This window comes from Hyla sarda, chromosome 5 (assembly GCF_029499605.1).
Source record: "Hyla sarda isolate aHylSar1 chromosome 5, aHylSar1.hap1, whole genome shotgun sequence".
NCBI classification, from domain to species: Eukaryota; Metazoa; Chordata; class Amphibia; order Anura; family Hylidae; genus Hyla; species Hyla sarda.
Window position 1 is genome coordinate 262,343,583 of NC_079193.1, and position 20,555 is coordinate 262,364,137.

The 20,555-nt window shown below is 40.5% G+C and overlaps 1 protein-coding gene across 15 annotated transcripts in view; it reads left to right on the forward strand.

The window, feature by feature from the left end:
- The window catches only part of EPB41L3 (erythrocyte membrane protein band 4.1 like 3), a 267,751-nt gene that overhangs the window by 95,340 nt on the left and 151,856 nt on the right, over positions 1 to 20,555 (forward strand). For all 15 annotated transcript variants that reach the window (XM_056521616.1, XM_056521618.1, XM_056521619.1 and 12 more), the window contains exon 3: positions 14,091 to 14,285. In XM_056521616.1, the coding sequence (XP_056377591.1) occupies positions 14,091 to 14,285 (195 nt within the window). The remainder of the gene's footprint in view (positions 1 to 14,090; positions 14,286 to 20,555) is intronic.

The following is a 20,555-nucleotide window of genomic DNA, read 5'->3' on the forward strand; positions in this document are numbered from 1 at the left end:
ACACTGTGTAGCGGAATCCCATTGCTAACAATGGGACTCTGCTGTATTGAAATTTCCGAGTGAAATTACAAAACTGAATTCTGATATAATCTCAGGTCTGCCACAACGCCTTTAAATCTTCCTGGCTAGTATTTACACTTGAAGGCTGAAGACAGCCTTAAGCAACGGGGGAGATGGTGTCTTGACCAACGCTGGGACCTCCCGATCTCCTGCCTGGCGCCCCGGTGTTCTGATCATTTAATTCAGAATTCCGGTTTTCCTAGTGTTTAGAGCAGCCGTGGTCTTCATCTCTATGGGAGAGCTGAAGATACAGCATTTGTGTATCTCTAGCTCTCCCATAAAGATACATGGATGGGGCATGTTGACCCCATTTTTATGGGCAGGGCATTGAAGGGATTTTTTATCTTGTGGATATTGGATAAAATACCCTGTACTGGAGTTCCCCTTTTAACTGTAAATTGAATAAAACATTGAAGGAATCAATAATAAATGGTAGACTGTTCATTTTAGTAAGAAGATAATAATCCTCAAAAAAAGTGACAATTGTCTTAATTTTGGGTGATTTAATAGCCTGACAGTGCTTCCCCCATTTATATCAGCTGGGTCCAAATGATTGCTTATCAGCATGACCATCGCTCTAGCTAAATGCCTGCTGTCATGTAATCATGTTGCATGCGTATAAGAGATTCATTTCTTATACGGAATGCAAAAGTAGACGAGAACTTGCCAATTGAGGTACTTTATGTGATTTTTGACAATAAATTAAGTTTTCTAGATATGAGGTCAAAAAGAAATCTCATTAGGTTAAGTAACAAAATCAAACTGAGTAGCAAAACTTTTCATGATTAACCCCTTAACGACGCAGGACGTAAATGTACGTCCTGGTGATGTGGTACTTAACGTGCCAGGGCGTACATTTACGTCCTGAGCATAACCGCGGGCATCGGGGCGATGCCAGCATCATGCGAGGTAGGTCCCGGCTGTGGATCGCAGCCAGGGACCCGCCGGTAATGGCGGACACCCGCGATCCTGCGGATGTCCGCCATTAACCCCTCAGATGCCATGATCAATACAGATCACGGCATCTGCAGCATCGCGGTCACTTAACAGGATGATCGGATTGCCCGCAGCGCTGCCGCGGCGATCCGATCATCCTACACAGCAGCCGGAGGTCCCCTCACCTGCCTCCGCTGTCTTCCGGGAGTCTTCTGCTCTGATCTGCCTTCCCGCAGACCAGAGCAGAAGATGACCGATAACCCTGATCAGTGCTGTGTCCTATACATAGCACTGAATAGGATTAGCAATCGAATGGTTGCTATAAATAGTCCCCTATGGGGATTATAAGAGTGTAAAAATAAAAGTAAAAAAATAAAGTAAAAAAAATGGGAAAAACCCCCTCCCCCAATAAAAACATAAATTGTCCCATTTTCCCTATTTTACCCCCAAAAAGTGTAAAAAAAAAAAAAAAAAAAAAAAAATAATTTTATATACATATTTGGTATCGCCACGTGCGTAAATATCCGAACTATTAAAATAAAATGTCAATGATCCTGCACGGTGAACGGCGTGAACGTAAAAAAAAAATGTAAAAAGTCCAAAATATCTTCTTTTTTTTATAACATTTTATTGCAGAAAAAATTAATACAAATGTAATAAAACATTTGTATAAGCAAATATTGTATTAATAAAAAGTACAGATCACAGCACAAAAAATGAGCCCTCATACCACCGCTTATACGGAGAAATGAAAAAGTTATAGGTCTTCAAAATAGGGGGATTTTAAGCGTACTAATTTGATTAAAAAGTTTGCAACTTTTTTTAAGCGCAACAGTAATAGAAAAGTGTATAATCATGGGTATCATTTTAATCGTATTGATCCAGAGAATAAAAAACACGTCATTTTTACCATAAATTGTACGGCGTGAAAACAAAACCTTCCAAAATTTGCAAAATTGCGGTTTTCTTTTTGATTTCCCCACACAAATAGTATTTTTTTGGTTGCGCCATACATTTTATGGTAAAGTGAGTGATGGCACTACAACGGACAACTGGTCACGCAAAAAACAAGCCCTCATACTAGTCTGTGGATGAAAATATAAAAAGAGTTATGATTTTTTGAAGGGGAGGAGGAAAAAAACGAAAACGTAAAAATAAAATTGTCTTAGTCCTTAAGGTCCAAATGGGCTGAGTCCTTAAGGGGTTAATTGAGCTCAAAATATGTAATAGCATATACGGTAATAAAAATTCCATCCATAAATGGTCATAGAGCTTTACAACAGTATAACCTGTAGAGTGCAGCTGAGGTGTGTCAATTCGGAATGAGAAGAAATAGTCCAAACCCCCTACTCCCTATAATGTTTCCTACAATAGAACTTGGAAAACAGCCCAGACTGTTGTTGCTTCTGAATAGTGTTGTAGTTCTCACTTAGTTGTCTACAAGATACATTAATGGAGACATTACTGGCTAGAGGAGTTTATCCACATTTGGACCAACCTTAAGAACTATATCATAAAATCATAATATACATTTTTCAGTATGCCACACTGAACCAGCAGTGGAAAATATAACAAATCGCAACATAAAAGGAAAGCATATTACTTAAGATTTTTTTTAGCTTCGTAATATGCTGAGTAAGGCTAAGTTTCCACTTGGTTTTTTTTCTGGCAGTTTTTGGAATACTGCCACTGCAGTTTTTGAGCCAAAGCCAGAAATGTATTCAAAAGGAATAGGACATATAAAGGAAGGACTTACACTTCTCCTCCCTTATGGATCCACTTCTGACTTTGGCTCAAAAACTGCAGTGGCAGATATCCAAAAACTGCCAGAGAAAAAAACAAGTGGAAACTTAGCCTTAGTATGCCATTACAAGGGGCATCTAATTTATAGGGGTTTGCTCCATTATAACAGCCTCTGCCTGTATGACTTATTAGTATTGCACATGGACATTTCAGAGTAGGAGCCTGTTCACACTGAGAATTTCCACTTGGAAATTCCAGGCGGAATCCTTTTTGCAGCAGTTTCCCATTGCTGTCAATATGATTCTGCAGTGGAATTTTTTTGGGGAAATTGCACAGAGAATTTTAGCTGCAGAATTTTCACCAAAAAGAATTAACATGTTCATTCTTTTGGCAGAATACCATTGCCCTCAATAGTGATGGTTGAGATCTGCGCAGTCCTAAAGCTGGGAGCACCTGCTGCTCTGAGAATCTAGAATTTGTCAGGGTGGAAATTCTTAGTGTGAACAGGCCCTAAGGAGTTCCAAGGAGGAAAATTACTTTACAACTCAAGTTCTACAAAAAGGAAAATACAGTTCTTTTAAGTAGCTGATCATTGGGAGTCAAACCGCTGGGACTCCCTACTTTCTCCCGAACGGGACCCCCCAGCATTTAGTAAGCAGCACATACTCTATACATTTCTGTGGGAGCTCTGGAGATGTCCGAGTGCTGTACATTACTCTCATAGGGGGACATTTATCAATGTTTGCTTATGTATTCCTTTTTTTAGCTATTTTTTTCTTACAATTTTTTTGCTTATGTGTTACTTATTTATCAACTGCTTTCAGCCTGTTGATAAATTTCTTTCATGTAAGCAATTTTTCTTTTTTTGCTTTGGTAGTGGCTTTTTCTGTTCCATGTCTGAGCTGGAGTAAATTTAGTAGGTTTTTTTCATGTAATGAAATTTTTTTGCGACTTTCGCACTTGATAAATCTCTGACCACTGTAAGTCAAAAATAACTTTTTGCTTTGGTAAACAAGATTTTTATTTTTGGCTTAGGACACTGCACAATCAAAAAGCCGCAGAAAAAGAGAGTAGTCGCAAGTGTGACTTTTTTGCGACAATTTTAGCCTACTAAATGCTTTGATAAATGTCCCCCATAGTCTTTTCATCACTCCCATAGAAATGAATGGAGCGGGTGCGTCTACAGCACACACTACTCACTGAGAGCCAGGGTCCTGTTTTGGAGAGGTCGCAGTTAAATAATATTACATTGTAGGAACCTTCATCTATATAGATTAAACTCAATGTGTGTGTGTGTATGTGTGTGTGTGTGTGTGTGTGTATGTATATATGTGTGTATGTATGTGTATGTATGTATGTTCCACAAAAACTTCCAAACAGCTAAAGATATTAACATGAAACTTGGCACACATGTTACTTATATGTCAACAACAAACATAGGATAGGTGATTTAACCCTTACTCACCCCCATTTGCCAGGGGTGGGGTTTATGTTTAAAGTCCCATACAAGTCAATGGGAAATATATGTTACTGCATAACTTCCAAACGGCTTGAGATATTTCGATAATACTTGGTACACATGTTACTTATATGTCAACAACAAACATAGGATAGGTGATTTAACCCTTACTCACCCCCATTTGCCAGGGGTGGGGTTTATGTTTAAAGTCCCATACAAGTCAATGGGAAATATATGTTACTGCATAACTTCCAAACTGCTGGACATATTTTGATAATACTTGGTCACATGTTACTTATATGTCCACTTAAAATATAGGATAGTTAATTTAACCCTTAACTACCCCCATTTGTGAGGGTTGGGGTTTTCGTTTAAAGTCCCATGCAAATCAATGGTAAATGTATGTTCCCACATAACTTCTGTACGGCTGGAGATATTTCAATAACTGGTACACATATTACGGGACGGGATAGGAGGTCAGGATAGGAGGACCGGGATAGGAGGACGGGATAGGAGGTCGGGATACGATGACTGGATAGGAGGTCGGGATATGAAGTCAAAAGCATCCTCCTTTGTTTATTTTCCTCCCCAACAAGGAATAGGAAGGAAAAACCAGGCAACGCCGGGTACTCAGATAGTTGTACTATCAATAATAGACCCAAGCTTGGAATGTGCTTTTCTGTTTCCATTCCACCCATTACATTTATTAAATGTTTGTCAGTAGCTGTCAGTGGAATCCTCTTTTGTACGTGTTTGTTTGGGGAAACCTCTACTGATGATCGCCAGCTTTTGATACCGTTATGTACTAAAAATAGCCAGTCCTGCTTTTCCAGCAATGACATGTAGTGATTGTGGGCTGTTTACCATGTAATGTAATCTGATGCCATTTTTGGACCAGCTTGCTAATGTATACTCTTGACAGCCTTTGGGGAGGGCAGGATTACACACAAGTTTATTTTGGAATACAAACGCTTAGTTGCAATGCTGAAGCCATTCAGGTGTGCTGTGCCTTAGAAAGAATGGTACAGAAACACGTGCATACTAGTCTTGGATATGTAACTTCATGAATGATGTTGCAAAGTCCTTACATTTTTATCACTGTGGTATAATGATCCAACACTGTAAGGGAGATTTACAAAATGCTGTATAAAGGAATAGTGGAGCAGTTGCCCATAGCAACCAGTCAGATTTCAGCTTTCATTTTAGGAGGCCTATGTAAAATGGAAAGCTGGAATCTGGTTGCTATTAGAGATGAGCGAACTTACAGTAATTTCGATTCGTCACAAACTTCTCGGCTCGGCAGTTGATGACTTTTCCTGCATAAATTAGTTCAGCTTTCCGGTGCTCCGGTGGGCTGGAAAAGGTGGATACAGTCCTAGGAAAGAGTCTCCTAGGAATGTATCCACCTTTTCCAGCCCACCGGAGCACCTGAAAGCTGAACTAATTTATGCAGGAAAAGTCAGCAACCGCCGAGCCGAGAAGTTTGTGACGAATCGAATTTACTGTAAGTTCGCTCATCTCTAGTTGCTATGAGCAACTGTTTCCCTGCACAAGGTTAGATGAATCTCCCCCTTAGCAGTGCATTGCAAAACAGCAGATCAAAGGAGATGTTCTGTAACTTGGACTAATGAATTATCTATTATTTACCCTTAAATGGGTAATTCACCTCTAAATATTTCATTCCCTATCCAAAGACATCTTATCCATTGGATAGGGAATAAGATGTTTAGTAGCGGAGTACCCCCTTTAAGATATGTGCGCACACATTATGTTGAGCCTTATTTTTTATTTTTTATTTTTATTTTTTCTTCTTTTTTTAACTTTTATGCTGGTTGCCGTACAGTATCATTATTAATGATTCTGTACAGAAACCAGCATAAATTTGATATTGCAGCATGGATAACTATCTGAACTGTTAAAATAAAATGTTAATGATTTACTAACATTTAATTTTAATAGTTCAGACAGCCGTGCGGCAATATCAGATATGTAAACATTTTTATTTTATTTTATTACTTTTTTTTTGTATAGCAAAAGGAAAAGGGTGAGCAAATTTTTATTGGTGGAGCGGTTTATTTACATTTTTTACATTTGTTTTACATTTCTTTTTATATAGCACTCCTATACACATGGGGGTATTTGCAGACTGCAGAGCATTGCACCTGACCCATGTTTGTAGTACAGACTCTAGTACTACAAACAGTAGAATGCAATGCTCTGCACATACTACCATGTCTATGTGTACTACATACACACTGCTTTACCCATGGGGGTATGTGCAGAGCATTGCACCCTTGTGTCTGTACTACAGGCGCAAGGGTGCAATGCTCTGCACATACCCCAATGGGTAAAGTGGTGTACACTGCACACACGTTATTAAGTAGGGCCATTATATTATCCCCCTCTGATGCCCCTGTGCCACTATATCCCCCCCCCTCTGATGCTCCCTGTGCCATTTTACCCCTCCCCCTCTAATGACTCCTGTGTCATTATATTCACCCCCTCTGATGCCCCCTGTGTCATTATATTCCCCCTCTGATGCCCCCTGTGTCAATATATTCACCCCTCTGATGCCCCTTTCATTATATTCCCCCCCCCCTCCCTCTCTGATGCCCTGTGTCAATATACCCCTCCTCTGATTCCCCCCTGTGTCATGTCATGATATTTCAGCCCAATTCCCTCCCCTCTCCTGTACCACATTATTACCAAACCTCCCATCCTCTCTGATCCCCCGTCTACCTGTACTCCGCCCCCATGTGCGCTCCGGCAGGCTCAGGGGCTCTACGGTCATTGTTGGCACTGGACCGCATACTCGGTCCGGACAAAGGTGCACGCGATGAGTGACGTCTCAGCCTATAGGAGTTTAGTTACAGGGCAAAACGGATTGCCCTGTTATATGTGAATTCCTCAGGCATGTGGCCCTGCTTGCCCGAAGCAGAGCTAAATGCCTGAAGAATTCACCTGCCCGGCACCCAGAACTGCATGTCCCGGGCGTGGGGCGATACAATTTCCACAGTGACTCACTGTCACTGAGGCTTCTGTGGGATTTTAGGGACTAGCACCTGACCGCAGCAGCCTCGGGACAACGAATCGGGCGATTATTCTAGAACTGGATTCGTTGACAACGAATCCTGTTATCAAATGTTATCGATTTATCATTGCAGCTCTAGATACCATGCATTAGAAAAATGTAGCCTTGACCCTAAGGTACTGCATTACTTTAAGGATAGGGTTACACGTGCCGTATTTTGCTGCTCCGTATTTTTCTACCAATTAAAGTATATGGGGGAGATTTATCAAATCCTGCCCAGAGGAAAAGTTGCCGAGTTGCCCATAGCAACCAATAAGATCGCTTCTTTCTTTTTTGAAAAGACCTCTGAAAAAAAGAAGTGATCTGATTGGTTGCTATGGGCAACTCAGCAACTTCTCTGGGCAGGTTTTGATAAATCTCCCCCCAATGGGTAGCCAAATCAGCTGTAGAAAATATGCTGCAAAATACTGCACGTGTAATTTGTATGATCTTCCCATGTCACTTTTTACAGGTAGGAGTGAAGCTCGCTTCTTACACTCATTCAGATTAAAGTCATTCAGAAAAGAAACATGCATTTTCAGGTTCTCAGCCACCCACCGATAAAAAAAAAAAAAAAAGTGTTGCAGATCAGGGTGTATATCATCAATATCTGCTGGAAATGAACCTTTCCTTCACTGCAGGCAGTTGTACTGAATGGTGAGAGAAGCAGGTGAAGGAGTAGAGGGAGCACAAGAGATGAGGGGAGTGGAAGATGTGGAGGTTCACAAGGGTTTGTCAGGCAGGATTCCATGATGTTACAGTACTGAAGCCACTGATTTGTGTTACTCCTCCTACGTGAGCTATTCAGAGTAAACACCATCTGGATACTGATTTTGTTCTGGTACCAGATGCCCAATTCCACATAAGGAGACCTGGATGCATAAGAAAATAAGACTGCATTCTAGTGCATCTTTTGTAGTATATTGAAAAAGTAGTACCATATTGTTAGAACTGTAGGCCATACCTCATATTAAACAAAGTTATTTCTAAGCTTATAGTATATGTCTAATACTATGATACATTTTCAGAAAAATGGCAGTACTGTGCATGCTATTGTTTTTTCAGTGTGACTTCTATTTTGAATTTGGCGCCTAAATCCCTGAATAAATTCCATTCTCGCCGCCATAAATAAATATGCACTGTGAGACCGCTTCTCACACTATCTCCACAGCACCCATCTCCACAGCACCCATCTCCACAGCACCCATCTCCACAGCACCCATCTCCACAGCACCCATCTCCACAGCACCCATCTCCAGCGTAAGATCCAGTTAAACCCCTTAACGATGCAGGATGTGTAAAATAAAAAATATATATATATTTTTTTTAATGCAGTACAATAATAGAAAAGTATCTCTAAATATAGGTATGATTTTAATCAGATTAATCCACCCACGGAATAAAGTAAACATGTAATTTTTACCATAAAGTGTACAGTGTGAAAACTAAACCTTCCAAAATTTGCATGTGGGAACGCTGCCTTATTCCACTTGCTGAAGGTTTATTAAATGGCTTTCAAAGTGAAATTAGTAACACCTGCTAGAGAGAACGGTCGCTGAACCCCAAGCCAAGTCCCTGAATGGTTCCTGCTCTGGGTAATTACACCTTTTTGATAAAGGGAAAAAAAAAGAGAAGTCTGATGTTGAGACAAAACGGAACACTTGTCTCCCATGTAAAACAAGTGCCTCCAGCAGAGAGAGACATCTTTTCATGAGTTTTGACAGGTACAGATCTACTCATTTGAATTAGGGTATCGTAAGGGAAAGCTTGAACAGCTAAATGAGTAGACTTAGTATAGAATTCTGGCAAAGGGCTCATCTTCAAGATGTTCATTGTCAGTGAAGATTTTGAAATAGTTATTTACTAAAGCAGTTTTGGGAAACAGGTTCTTGAATGTCGAGTGTTTCTATTACAAATGGAAAACAGATGTTGAAAAACCTAGATTTCCCATAGCAGTTCAAGACAATACCCGTAGAGTGTGATACAATAATGAGATGCAGATCCCTGGGTACGCTCTGCCAGTTGTCTACTGCTGCTCCTAAAATGTAAATAAAAGCAATGCTTACAACTGGAAAAAGGGTCATTATTTTCCTTTTGTGTTTTTGTATACTGCATGCATATTTAGCCTTCAGTTACACTTTTTTAGTGGCATGCTTTCTTGTGACATTCTTTTTCTTAATTTTTATTTGTAAGCATATACAGGGAGATAAATAAATCTGTGTGTTATCCTAGAAGATCATTCTGTCTCTTGTCTATGTATAAAGCTCCCACTGTTCATTTTATGTTTTTGAGTGGTGAACTCCTGTCTCATTTTGAGTCCCCCCCCCCCCCCCCTCCGCCGCAAAAAATAAAATAAAAATAATAATAATAATAATATACACACACACACCTATTTAAAGGGCTTATCCAGGAGTAGAAAACAGATCTAATTTCTTCAAAAAACAGCCCCGCACCTTGGCTGCAGGTTGTCTGTGGTATTACAACTTGGCACCATTCACTACAATGGAACGGAGCTGCAAAACCACACACAACCTGCAGACAAATGTGGTGCAGTTTTTGTTAAAGAAAAATCTGTTTTGTTTCTCTAATGCTGGATAACCCCTATAAGTATATATAAGTAATACAAGCACAACAGACTGCACATTCTGAACACAGCCTTGGGCAGTTTTTTTCTAATCTGTCATATAGTGTGGTTTTTTTATCTGACTGTTCCTATAGGACTTTGAAGGTGTAGTAAGGCAGTGAGCATTGCTCAAGCATGGTCCTAAAGTACCCCCAACAGGTCATGTTTTCAGGATTTCCTTAGTCTTTCACAGATGGTAGAGCTGTGGTGATGCCTGGTTTACTGACCAGAATTATATCACCTGTGAAAGAATAAGGAAATCCTGAAAACATGACCTGTTGGGGGTACTTGAGGACCGCGCTTGGGGACACATTACTGTAGTAAGGTCTCCTCATAGCAATGTCTGCTCTTGCAGAGACTAATCACTGGAGAGTCTAGATAACTACCTATGGACTCTATTTCCAAATTAGGTACTATGTTTAATCAAAGTATTCTATGGTTTCTCACCATATTAGTGCTATGGAAAAAAAATATTTTGGATGGTAGCTAATGAAAGTCTATGAAAGGAAGCCCCAGGAGAAAATGTAAAAGAGGGTCTCCTCCTGTCATTTGTTTTTCTTTTAAAGTGTACCCGTCAGATCCAACAAAAAACTTTTTTTAAATAAATCGCTCAGTACTTAATCCTGACCATGTACATTTTTATGTGTCTAGCAACTTTATTTATTTTTTTATTACACTTTAAATTTTGCTCACTAGTCTGAATTCCTCTCAAAGGGAGGGGGCGTGGCCTCACTGTGCAGGTCTCCGCCCCCTCCCTCAGTATGCTGTCTGCCCACATCTCCCCTAGCATTAGCAAAACAGGACACAAGCTGACAGTGGGAGGATTGTTCCTCCAGATGTGAGCCCTGCGCCCACAGCTGTCAATCAAGGAAGTGTGTCCATGACATAGGTGATGATACGTGGACACAGCAGGACTAGTATGTGTCCAAGCAGGCAGGGGGGGCAGTTGTTTGACTGGCTTTTTCAGTATGAAATACTGACAATTTTCTAATGAAAGCAATTGCAAAACCTATTGGTTTTGCATGCTTTACAACATATCAAAAGTTTTTGTATCTGACAGTGCCCATTTATGCTATTAAATAATGATAGTCTAATTCGGGTGGTTAGCTACGGGTCCTCTTTGAGTAAAAGTACCAAGTTAATACAACCTTTTGATTGTTTGATTTTTCACTTGTTTTGCTCTATCAGGTTGCACAAAGGGTAATTTTGTTTTATGCCCAGACAAAGTATCCTAACAGTTTGAATGGCTTACACTGGGCACTTTTCAAAGCTGGACAGAAATCTGAAAAATTAGCTTAAGCCACAAGCTTAAGTTAATTTTTAAAGCTTCTATGGCCCATCATATTTTATTTTTTAGATGTCACATTTTTTCTTTAACCCCTTAAGGAAATAGTGTTTTTCTACTTTCATTTTTTCCTCCTTACCTTTTAAAAATCATAACCCTTTCAATTTTGCACCTAAAAATCCATATGATGGCTTATTTTTTGCGCCACCCATTCTACTTTGTAATGACATCAGTGATTTCACCCAAAAATCTTCAGCGAAACAAAAAAAAAATATTGCAACAAAATTTAAGAAAACATGCTTCCGTTTCTACGCAGTACAATTAAAATGATACCCTACTTATATAGGTTTGATTTTGTCTTATTTCTGGAAAAAATCATAACTACATGCTCGAAAATTAATACGTTTAAAATCTTCTGACCCCTATAACTTTTTTATTTTTCTGCATACGGGGCGGTATGAGGGCTCACTTTTTGCACAGTGATCTGAAGTTTTATCGGTACCCTTTTTGTTTTGATCGGACTTTTTGATCGTTTTTTTTTTTTTTTTTTATAAATTTTTAGAAATTTATGGTATAAAAAGGGACCAAAAATATGCTATTTTGGACTTTGGAATTTTTTTTGCGCGTACGCCATTGACCGTGCAGTTTAATTACCAAATATAATTTTATAGTTCGGACATTTACGCACGTGGCAATACCACATATGTTTGTTATTTAGAGTTTTTTTTTTTTTTTTATGGGAAAAATCAGCCTGACTGAGCTGCCGGGAAGCTTTCATATTCACTTTTAGATGCGGCGATCAACTTTGATCGCCGGGTCTAAAGAGTTAAGGCCAGACATCTGCTTGAACGGCGATGTCCGGATTTAGCCACGGGTCCTGCGGGGGCCATGCGGGTATGATGTGAGCTCAGCTCCTTAGCTCACTTCATAACCCTGCCGTGGCGCAGCACCATTTATAAACTGCGTTTTAAGGCAAGGGGTTATTGAATACCTGTCATCCTACGAAAATGGTATATGTTACTCAGTACCTAACCCTGATCATGTGCATATACTTTTTAGTCTAGTACTTGTATTTCTCTCACAAATTCCTTCTTTCTGTTGCTCACTTAGTTTTTCATATTGTGCTTTTGCTGTGGGCATGTCTCTTGCCCTCACTCACCATGAATTCACTTCCTCCATGAGTCTGCTGTGCCCCTTTTAAATATACTTCTGTGTTTTAATAGCTGTAAAGCAAAATAGGGGAGATGTGTCAAAACCTGTCCAGAGGAAAAGTTGCCCATAGCAACCAGATTGCTTTTTTTCATTTTGCAGAGGCCTTGTTAACCCCTTAACGACCAAGGATGTATATTTACGTCCTTTGCTGGCTCCCGTGATATAACGCAGGGTCACGCGGTGACCCCGTGTCATATCGGGTCGGTCCCGGCATGTAACTGGAGCTGGGGCTAATAGCGTGCGGCAGCGATCGCGGTGCCGCACGAGATTAACCCTCAACTTTGAACGCCGCATCAAAAACGAAAGTAAAAGCTTCCCGGCTGCTCAGTGGGGCTCATCAGGACCACCACAGTGAAAAGAGCGGAGGTCCTCTTACCTTCCTCTGGCGTGTCCGTTCGGCGATTGATTTCTCCAAGCCTGAGATGCAGGCTTGAGAAATCGACCGCCAATAACACGGATCAATGTAAAGCTATGGCTTTGCAGTTATCTGTGTAAAAGATCAGTGTGTGCAGTATTATAGTCCCCTATGGGAGCTATAACACTGCAAAAAAAAGTGTAAAAAAAAATGGTCAATGGCGTACACGCAAAAAAAAATTCCAAAGTCCAAAATAACGTATTTTTAGTCACTTTTTATATCATGAAAAAATTAATAAAAAGCAATCAAAAAGTCCGATCAATACAAAAATGGTACCTTCAGATCACTGCGCAAAAAATGAGCCCTAATACCGCCCCATACGTAGTAAATTAAAAAAAGTTATAGGGGTCAGAAGATGACAGTTTTAAACATATAAATTTTCCTGCATGTAATTATGATTTTTTTCAGAAGTCCAACAAAATCAAACCTATATAAGTAGGGTATCATTTTAATTGTATGGACCTACAGAATAAAGATAAGGTGTCATTTTTACCGAAAAATGTACTGCGTAGAAACGAAAGCCCCCAAAACTTACAAAATGGCGTTTTTTCTTCAATTTTGTTGCACAATGATTTTTTTTCCCATTTTGCCATAGATTTTTGGGTTAAATGACTGATGTCACTGCAAAGTAGAATTGGTGGCGCAAAAAATAAGCCATAATATGGATTTTTAGGTGCAAAATTGCAAGGGTTATGATTTTTGAAAGGTGAGGAGGAAAAAACGAAAGTGCAAAAAATGGAAAAATCTGTGGTCCTTAAGGGGTTAAATATGAAAGAAGCAAGCTGATTGGTTGCTATGGGCAACTGGGCAACTGTTCCTCTGGACAGGTTTTGATAAATCTCCCCGATATGTTTTCTCTATTTTATTTTTTTCTTTCATATTTTTAAAGCGTTTGTGAACTTACATGTTAACAGTTTAGATCCCATCAGGTCTCCGTTTTGAGACCTGCTACAATTGTATTAGTTGGCTAAATTGTGCTGTAGTGTAGGCTTTACTCCCTGCTTGTCAGTCAAATCAGACTTATTCACTGCATTAGTCTATTGAGTGGCTGGCCGGGCACTGAAGTGAGCTGCTGTGCACTTCAGCCAGCTTCTACACGTTTGCAGTAGTTCGATTGATGCGTTCTAAACTTTTGCTATGTCATGACAACAATTTCAGGAGTTTATATTAATAAAACTAACACTTTAAGTCTCAGGAATACAAGTATGGGTGGTGTCATACACCTGAGCTCGGTTCCTGATTAACACCTTCTAAGCGAAACCTGATCTACTAATTTTCTCTATCCAGAACTCAGACAAAGACTGGCTCAAAGAAGCTTCTGCAAAACAACTTGAGTATCAGCAACTTGAAGACGACAAAATCTCCCAGAAATCTGCTTCTAGCAAGCTTTCTAAATCTCCTCTGAAATCTGCTAAAAGACCTAAAAACATGCAGGCTAAAGTCACGCTTCTTGATGGATCCGAATACTCATGTGAGGTAGAGGTAAGACCACTTTAATTTATGTGTCCTTTTTCATGGAGTAGTTGCATTTATATTATGGCTGCAAATCAATTCTGTCCTCTAGACCAGTCAATTCTGGCCTCTAGACCAGTGGTTCTCAACCAGAGAACTTAGCAGTTCTCCAGGGGGTACTTGAAAAAAAATTCAGTAATGGCAGTCACAGCCATTTGGTTACTGGTCTGGACCACTTTGAAAGAAATGTTAGGCTCACATCACTGCACCGAGGAGCAGAGCAGGAGGACAGCAAAGTGGAAATGCGTGCACTAGGTTGCTGTGGTCAGTAACTACCATCAGCTTTGTTGCTTCACTGCCCCTGCAGATCGGGGACCTACTGCTATGAGCCATAGCAATAGGTCCCAAGACGGCCGTCGCGCCCCCTTCCCGTAGGCTTTCATTGATGGGGCAGGCCTGAACACGGATGCCCGCACACAGCGTCCAGGAACTCAATGTTCCGGTGTGAGGTGGAATTTTGTGGACGTTGGGGAGCGGAGTAACACTTTAAGTCTAAGAAATAGTAAGTCTGAGGATTAGAAAACATGATTGCTATTTTGTACTTGAAACCAACCATATTTGCATAATTAGCTCAAATAACATGTTCTCTAACTTTGGCGTCAGGTTTTTTACACATTTAGGCAGCATGTTGGCTGACTGGCTTAAAATGCCACCTTGAAGCACTGTGGTCATAGATATGGATTTGTTCAGAGCTATTGTAGGAATTTTTTTTCACTGCCAATAACCCACTCAAGACAAGACCCTAAATTAACTCAATGTTGAAGTAATGTTAATATAAGTGAATTTACAGGTCTATGAAATTGTCAAAATTTGACCACGTTAATAGAGTGCAGGTTTCAAAATGTATGAGTGCAACTCATTAGGTATGTCAGACACTTGCCATGCATTCGGAAAGTTTTCAGACTTTCACTTGTTTTGCATTTTTTTATGTTGCGGCCTTGTGCTTTAACAACTTAACGACACTGGACGTAAATGTACGTCCTGGTGCGGTGGTACTTAACGCACCAAAGCGTACATTTACGTCCTATACATGATCGCGAGCATCTGAGCGATGTTCGGGTCATGCGCGGAAGGTCCCGGCGGCTGATAACAGCCAGGGACCCACTGGTAATGGCAGACATCCGCGATTAACCCCTCAGATGCCGTGATCAATACAGATCACGGCATCTGCAGCACTGCGGTCACTAAAATGGATGACTGGATCGCTTGCATCGCTGCCGCGGAGATTCAATCATCCAGAAAGGCAGACTGAGGTCCCCTCACCTGCCTCCGCTGCCTTCCACGGGTCTTCTGCTCTGGTCTGAGATCGAGCAGATCAGAGCAGAAGATGACTGATAATAGTGATCAGTGCTATGCCCTATGCATAGCACTGAACAGTATTAGCAATTGAATGATTGCTATAAATAGTCCCCTATGGGGACTATTAAAGTGTAAAATTAATAGTAAAAAAAGTGAAAAATCCCCTCCCCCAATAAAAATGTAAATTGTCCCATTTTCCCCATTTCATGCCCCAAAAAAGTAAAAAAATTAATACATTTTATAAACATATTGGGTATCGACGCGTGCGTAAATATCTGAACTATTTAAAATATAATGTTAATGATACAGTAAGGTGAACGGCATTAACGTAAAAAGAAACAAACGTCCAAAATTGCTGCTTTTTTATAGCATTTTATTTAAAAAAAAATTATAAAAATGTATTGAAAGTTTTTATATATGCAAATATTGCATCAATAAAAAGTACAGTTCATGGCGCAAAAAATGACCCCTCCTACTGCTGCTGATACAGAAAAATGAAAAATTTATAGGGATTTCAAACGTACTAATTTGGTTTAAAAATTTAGCGTTTTTCTTTTCTGTTACTGTTGCGCTAAAAAAAAAAAAAAAAAGTATGTAATCATGGGTATCCTTTTAATCTAATTGACCCAAAGAATAAAGAACACATGTCATTTTTCCCTAAATTGTACAGCGTGAAAACAAAACCTTCCAAAATTAGCAAAATTGCGGTTTATTTTTTTATTTCCCCACACAAATAGTATTTTTTTGTGTTGCGCAATACATTTTATGGTAAAGTGAGTGATGGCATTACAACTGACAACTGGTCGCGCAAAAAACAAGCCCTCAAATACTAGTCTATGGATGAAAATAAAAGTTATGATTTTTTGAAGGCGAGGAGGAAAAAACTTAAAAATAAAATTGTCCTTAAAGCGTACCTGTCATAGTGCAAAAAAAAAAGAAAAAAAGTGATATGTTACTCAGGACCCAATCCTGATCATGTGCATATAATGCTGGTGAGTTACTTTTTCATTGTGCAGGCTGGAGGGGGCATGTCAGTCTGTCTCCCTCACAGGAGCAAGCCTGGGCAGTCAGCCAATCAGTACTCTCTACTCTGTAACCCTTTCCTCTCTGGTTTTATGCTGTGTCATGTGTCAGAGGAGGATGCTTGGAGCTTGCCTGCAGTAATCAGAACACATTATGGTGAATTCATAACAGGATAAAATGTATAAATATAAGAATAGATCTTTATAAAATGAGTGCAAGGATTTTTTTGATAAAAGTACAGCATTTTTATGAATACATGTTCTATCTGTTTTATCTTCTCCTAGTAAAGCTGGATGCTAATCAGCATAGCTGTCACTATGTGTGTCATTCATCTTTCACAGACTCATGAATGTCTGATCAACTTCTTTGTCATTCAGGAGTCCGAGAAAGCTTTGACTATTTCAGCATGCTGGGATTTGTAGTTTAGTAACAACTGAAGCTGCAATGTTTTTAAATAACTGTTAGAGCACTGTTGCCTCCAGCTGTTTTAAAACTACAGCTCCCAGCATGTCCACACATCCTTTATCTGTAGTTTGGCATACACAATAGAAATCTCCTATACTGGATACCGGTATGCTTTACGGATGGTATCCAGTATGCTGTAAAATTTAGACTAGTCTGTCTGGCTAAAAGACAGGCGACCCCTAGTGGTGGCTATTTTGAGCTTGAATTTCAGGTGAAATTTTTTATTTTTTTTTAACAGGTGTATATTGTGAAATGTCATATTATAATGAGTCCTGCAATATATGAAAAGTTTTTAACAATGACAGTGTCTCTTTAAGGCCAAAATGGTCTGCGTTCTTAACCCTTTAAGAACTGAGCCCCTTTTCACCTTAAGGACTGAGCCCTTTTTTGCAATTCTGACCGCTGTCACTTTATGCATTAATAACTCTGGGATGCTTTTACCAATTATTCTGATTCCGAGAGAGTTTTTTCGTAACATATTCTACTTTAACACAGTGGTAAATTGTCGCCGTTATTTGCATCCTTTCTTGGTGAAAATTCCCCAAATTTCATGAAAATTTTGCATTTTTCTAACTTTGAAACTCTCTGCTTATAAGGAAAATAGACATTCCAAATAAATTATATATTGATTCACATATACAATTTGGGAGATTTAGCAAAACCTGTCCAGAGGTAAGTTGACCAGTTGCCCTTAGCAACCAATCAGATCACTTCTTTCATTTTTAACAAGGCCTCTGGAAAATGAAAGAAGTGATCTGATTGGTTGCTATGGGCAACTGGGCAACTTTTCCTCTGCACAGGTTTTGATAAATGTCCCCCAATATGTCTACTTTTATGGGTGCATCATAAAGTTGACATGTTTTTCCTTTTAGAAGACATTAGAGGGCTTCAAAGTTCAGCAGCAATTTTCCAATTTTTCACAGAATTTTCAAAATCTGAATTTTTAGGGACCAGTTCAGTTTTGAAGTGGATTTGAGGGGTCCTCATATTAGAAATACCCCATTATAAAAACTGCACCCCAAAGTATTCAAAATTACATTCAGAAAGTGTGTTAACCATTTAGGTGTTTCACAGGAATAGCAGCAAGGTGAAGGAGAAAATTCTAAATCTTCATTTTTTTACTCTCGCATGTTCTTGTAGACCCAGTTTTTGAAATTTTACAAGGGGTAATAGGAGAAAAATTTGTAACCCAATTTCTCTCTAGTAAGGAAATACCTAATATGTGGATGTCAAGTGCTCTGTGGGTGCACTGGAGGCCTCAGAAGAGAAGGAGCGACAATGGGATTTTGGAGAGTGAGTTTTCTATGAAATGGCTTTTAGGGGGCATGTCACATTTAGGAAGCCCCTATGGTGCCAGAACAGCAAAAACAAAAAACACATGGCATACTATTTTGGAACACCCCTCAAGGAATGTAATAAGGGGTACAGTAACACCCCTCAAGGAATGTAATAAGGAGTACAATAAGCCTTCACACCCCACAGGTGCTTGACAAATTTCTGCTAAAGTTGGACGTGAAAATGAAAAATTAGATTTTTTTTTCACAAAAATGCTGGTGTTACCCCAAATTTTTCATTTTCACAAGGGGTAATTGGAGAAAAAGCCTCCCAAAATTTGTAACCCCATTTCTTCTGAGTATGGAAATACCCCATATGTGGATATAACGTGCTCTGCTGGTGAACTTCAATGCTCAGAAGAGAAGGAGCTTCATTGAGCTTTTGGAAAGAGAATTTGGTTGGAATAGAAGTGGGAGGCCATGTGCGTTTAAGCCCCCCGTGGTGCCAGAACAGTGGACCCTCCCCTCCCCCCGCCCCCCCACCATGTGACCCCATTTTGGAAACTACACCCCTCACAGAAGGGAATAAGGGGTGCAGTGAACATTAACACCCCACTAGCGTTTGACAGATCTTTGGAACAGTGGGCTGTGCAAATGAAAAATAAATTTTTTCATTTTCGCGGACCACTGTTCCAAAAATCTGTCAGACACCTGTGGGGTGTAAATGCTCACTGTACCCCTTATTACATTCCGTGAGGGGTGTAGTTTCCAAAATGGGGTCTTATCTGGGTATTTTATTGTTTTGCGTTTGTCAGAACCGCTGTAAAATCAGCCACCCCTGTGCAAATCACCAATTTAGGCCTCAAATGTACATAGTGCACTCTCACTCCTGAGCCTTGTTGTGCGCCCGCAAGGGGGGCAAACTTCCAGCTGTTACATAACTACAACTCACCGCATGCACTGACAGACCATACATGCTGGGAGTTGTAGTTATGCAACAGCTGGAGGCACATTGGTTGCGAAACACTGAGAGTTTGTTACTTAACTCAGTGTTTCGCAACCAGTGTGCCTCCAGCTGTTGCAAAACTAGAACTCCCAGCATGTACAGTCTCTCAGTGCATGCTGGGAGTTGTATTTTTGCAACAGATAGAGGCACACTGGTTGCAAAACACTGAGTTCAGTAACAAACTCTGTGTTTCGCAACCAATGTGCCTCCAGCTGTTGCAAAACTGCAACAATCAGCATGCATTGACAGTCGAAGGGCATGCTGAGAGTTGTACTTTTGCAACAGCTGGAGGCACACTACTACAACTCCCAGCATGCCCTTTTGTAGTCTGTGCATATTGGGAGTTGTAGTTATGCAACAGCTGGATGCACACTTTTTCATAGAAAAAAATGTGCCTCCAGCTGTTGCATGCACAGACTACCAAAGGGCATGCTGGGAGTTGTAGTAGTGTGCCTCCAGCTGTTACAAATGTACAACTCCCAACATGCCCTTTGGCTTTGCCTGCCGAGAGTTGTTGCTAAGCAACAGCAGGAGGTGAACAGGCCTCACCTCCTGCTGTATCCTGCCGCCGTCCCCACCACTGATCCTGCTGCTCCTGTCGCCGCCACCGCACCAGAGGGGACCCCCGCCGGACCAGGGCAAGGTAGGAGACCCCCGGCCCTGATCGCCACCAGGATCACCGTCCCGATCACCGCCCAGCAGGGTCGTGATTGGTCGGTCGTTCCGACCGATCAATCAAGTGATCGTAAGGTGGCACCCATGCCACCTCACTCCTGCTGGGTAAGGGTGAATGGGGCAGTCTCGAACAGCCCCATTCATCCTTTTTTTCCGTGTCACCAGAGACCCGATTGACCCGGAATAACCGCAAATCCTCGGTCTGAATTCAGACTGGCAATTTGCAGTGATCGCCGACATGGGGGGGTCTCAGGACCCCCCCATGGGTTTGAACTGGGTGCCTGCTGATAGATTTCAGCAGTCACCCGGTCCAGTCCTCGCTTGGCGAGCGGCAGGGACCGAAATTCCCACGGGTGTACATATACTCCTATTTCTCTTGATCATCTTTAAGATGTGTTTCAACTGCTTGGATAGGGGTACTGGTCAGGGTTGAGGGAAAAATGAATGAAACAAAATACAGAATTATACTACATGAAAACCTGATTAAAAGTGTTCTGG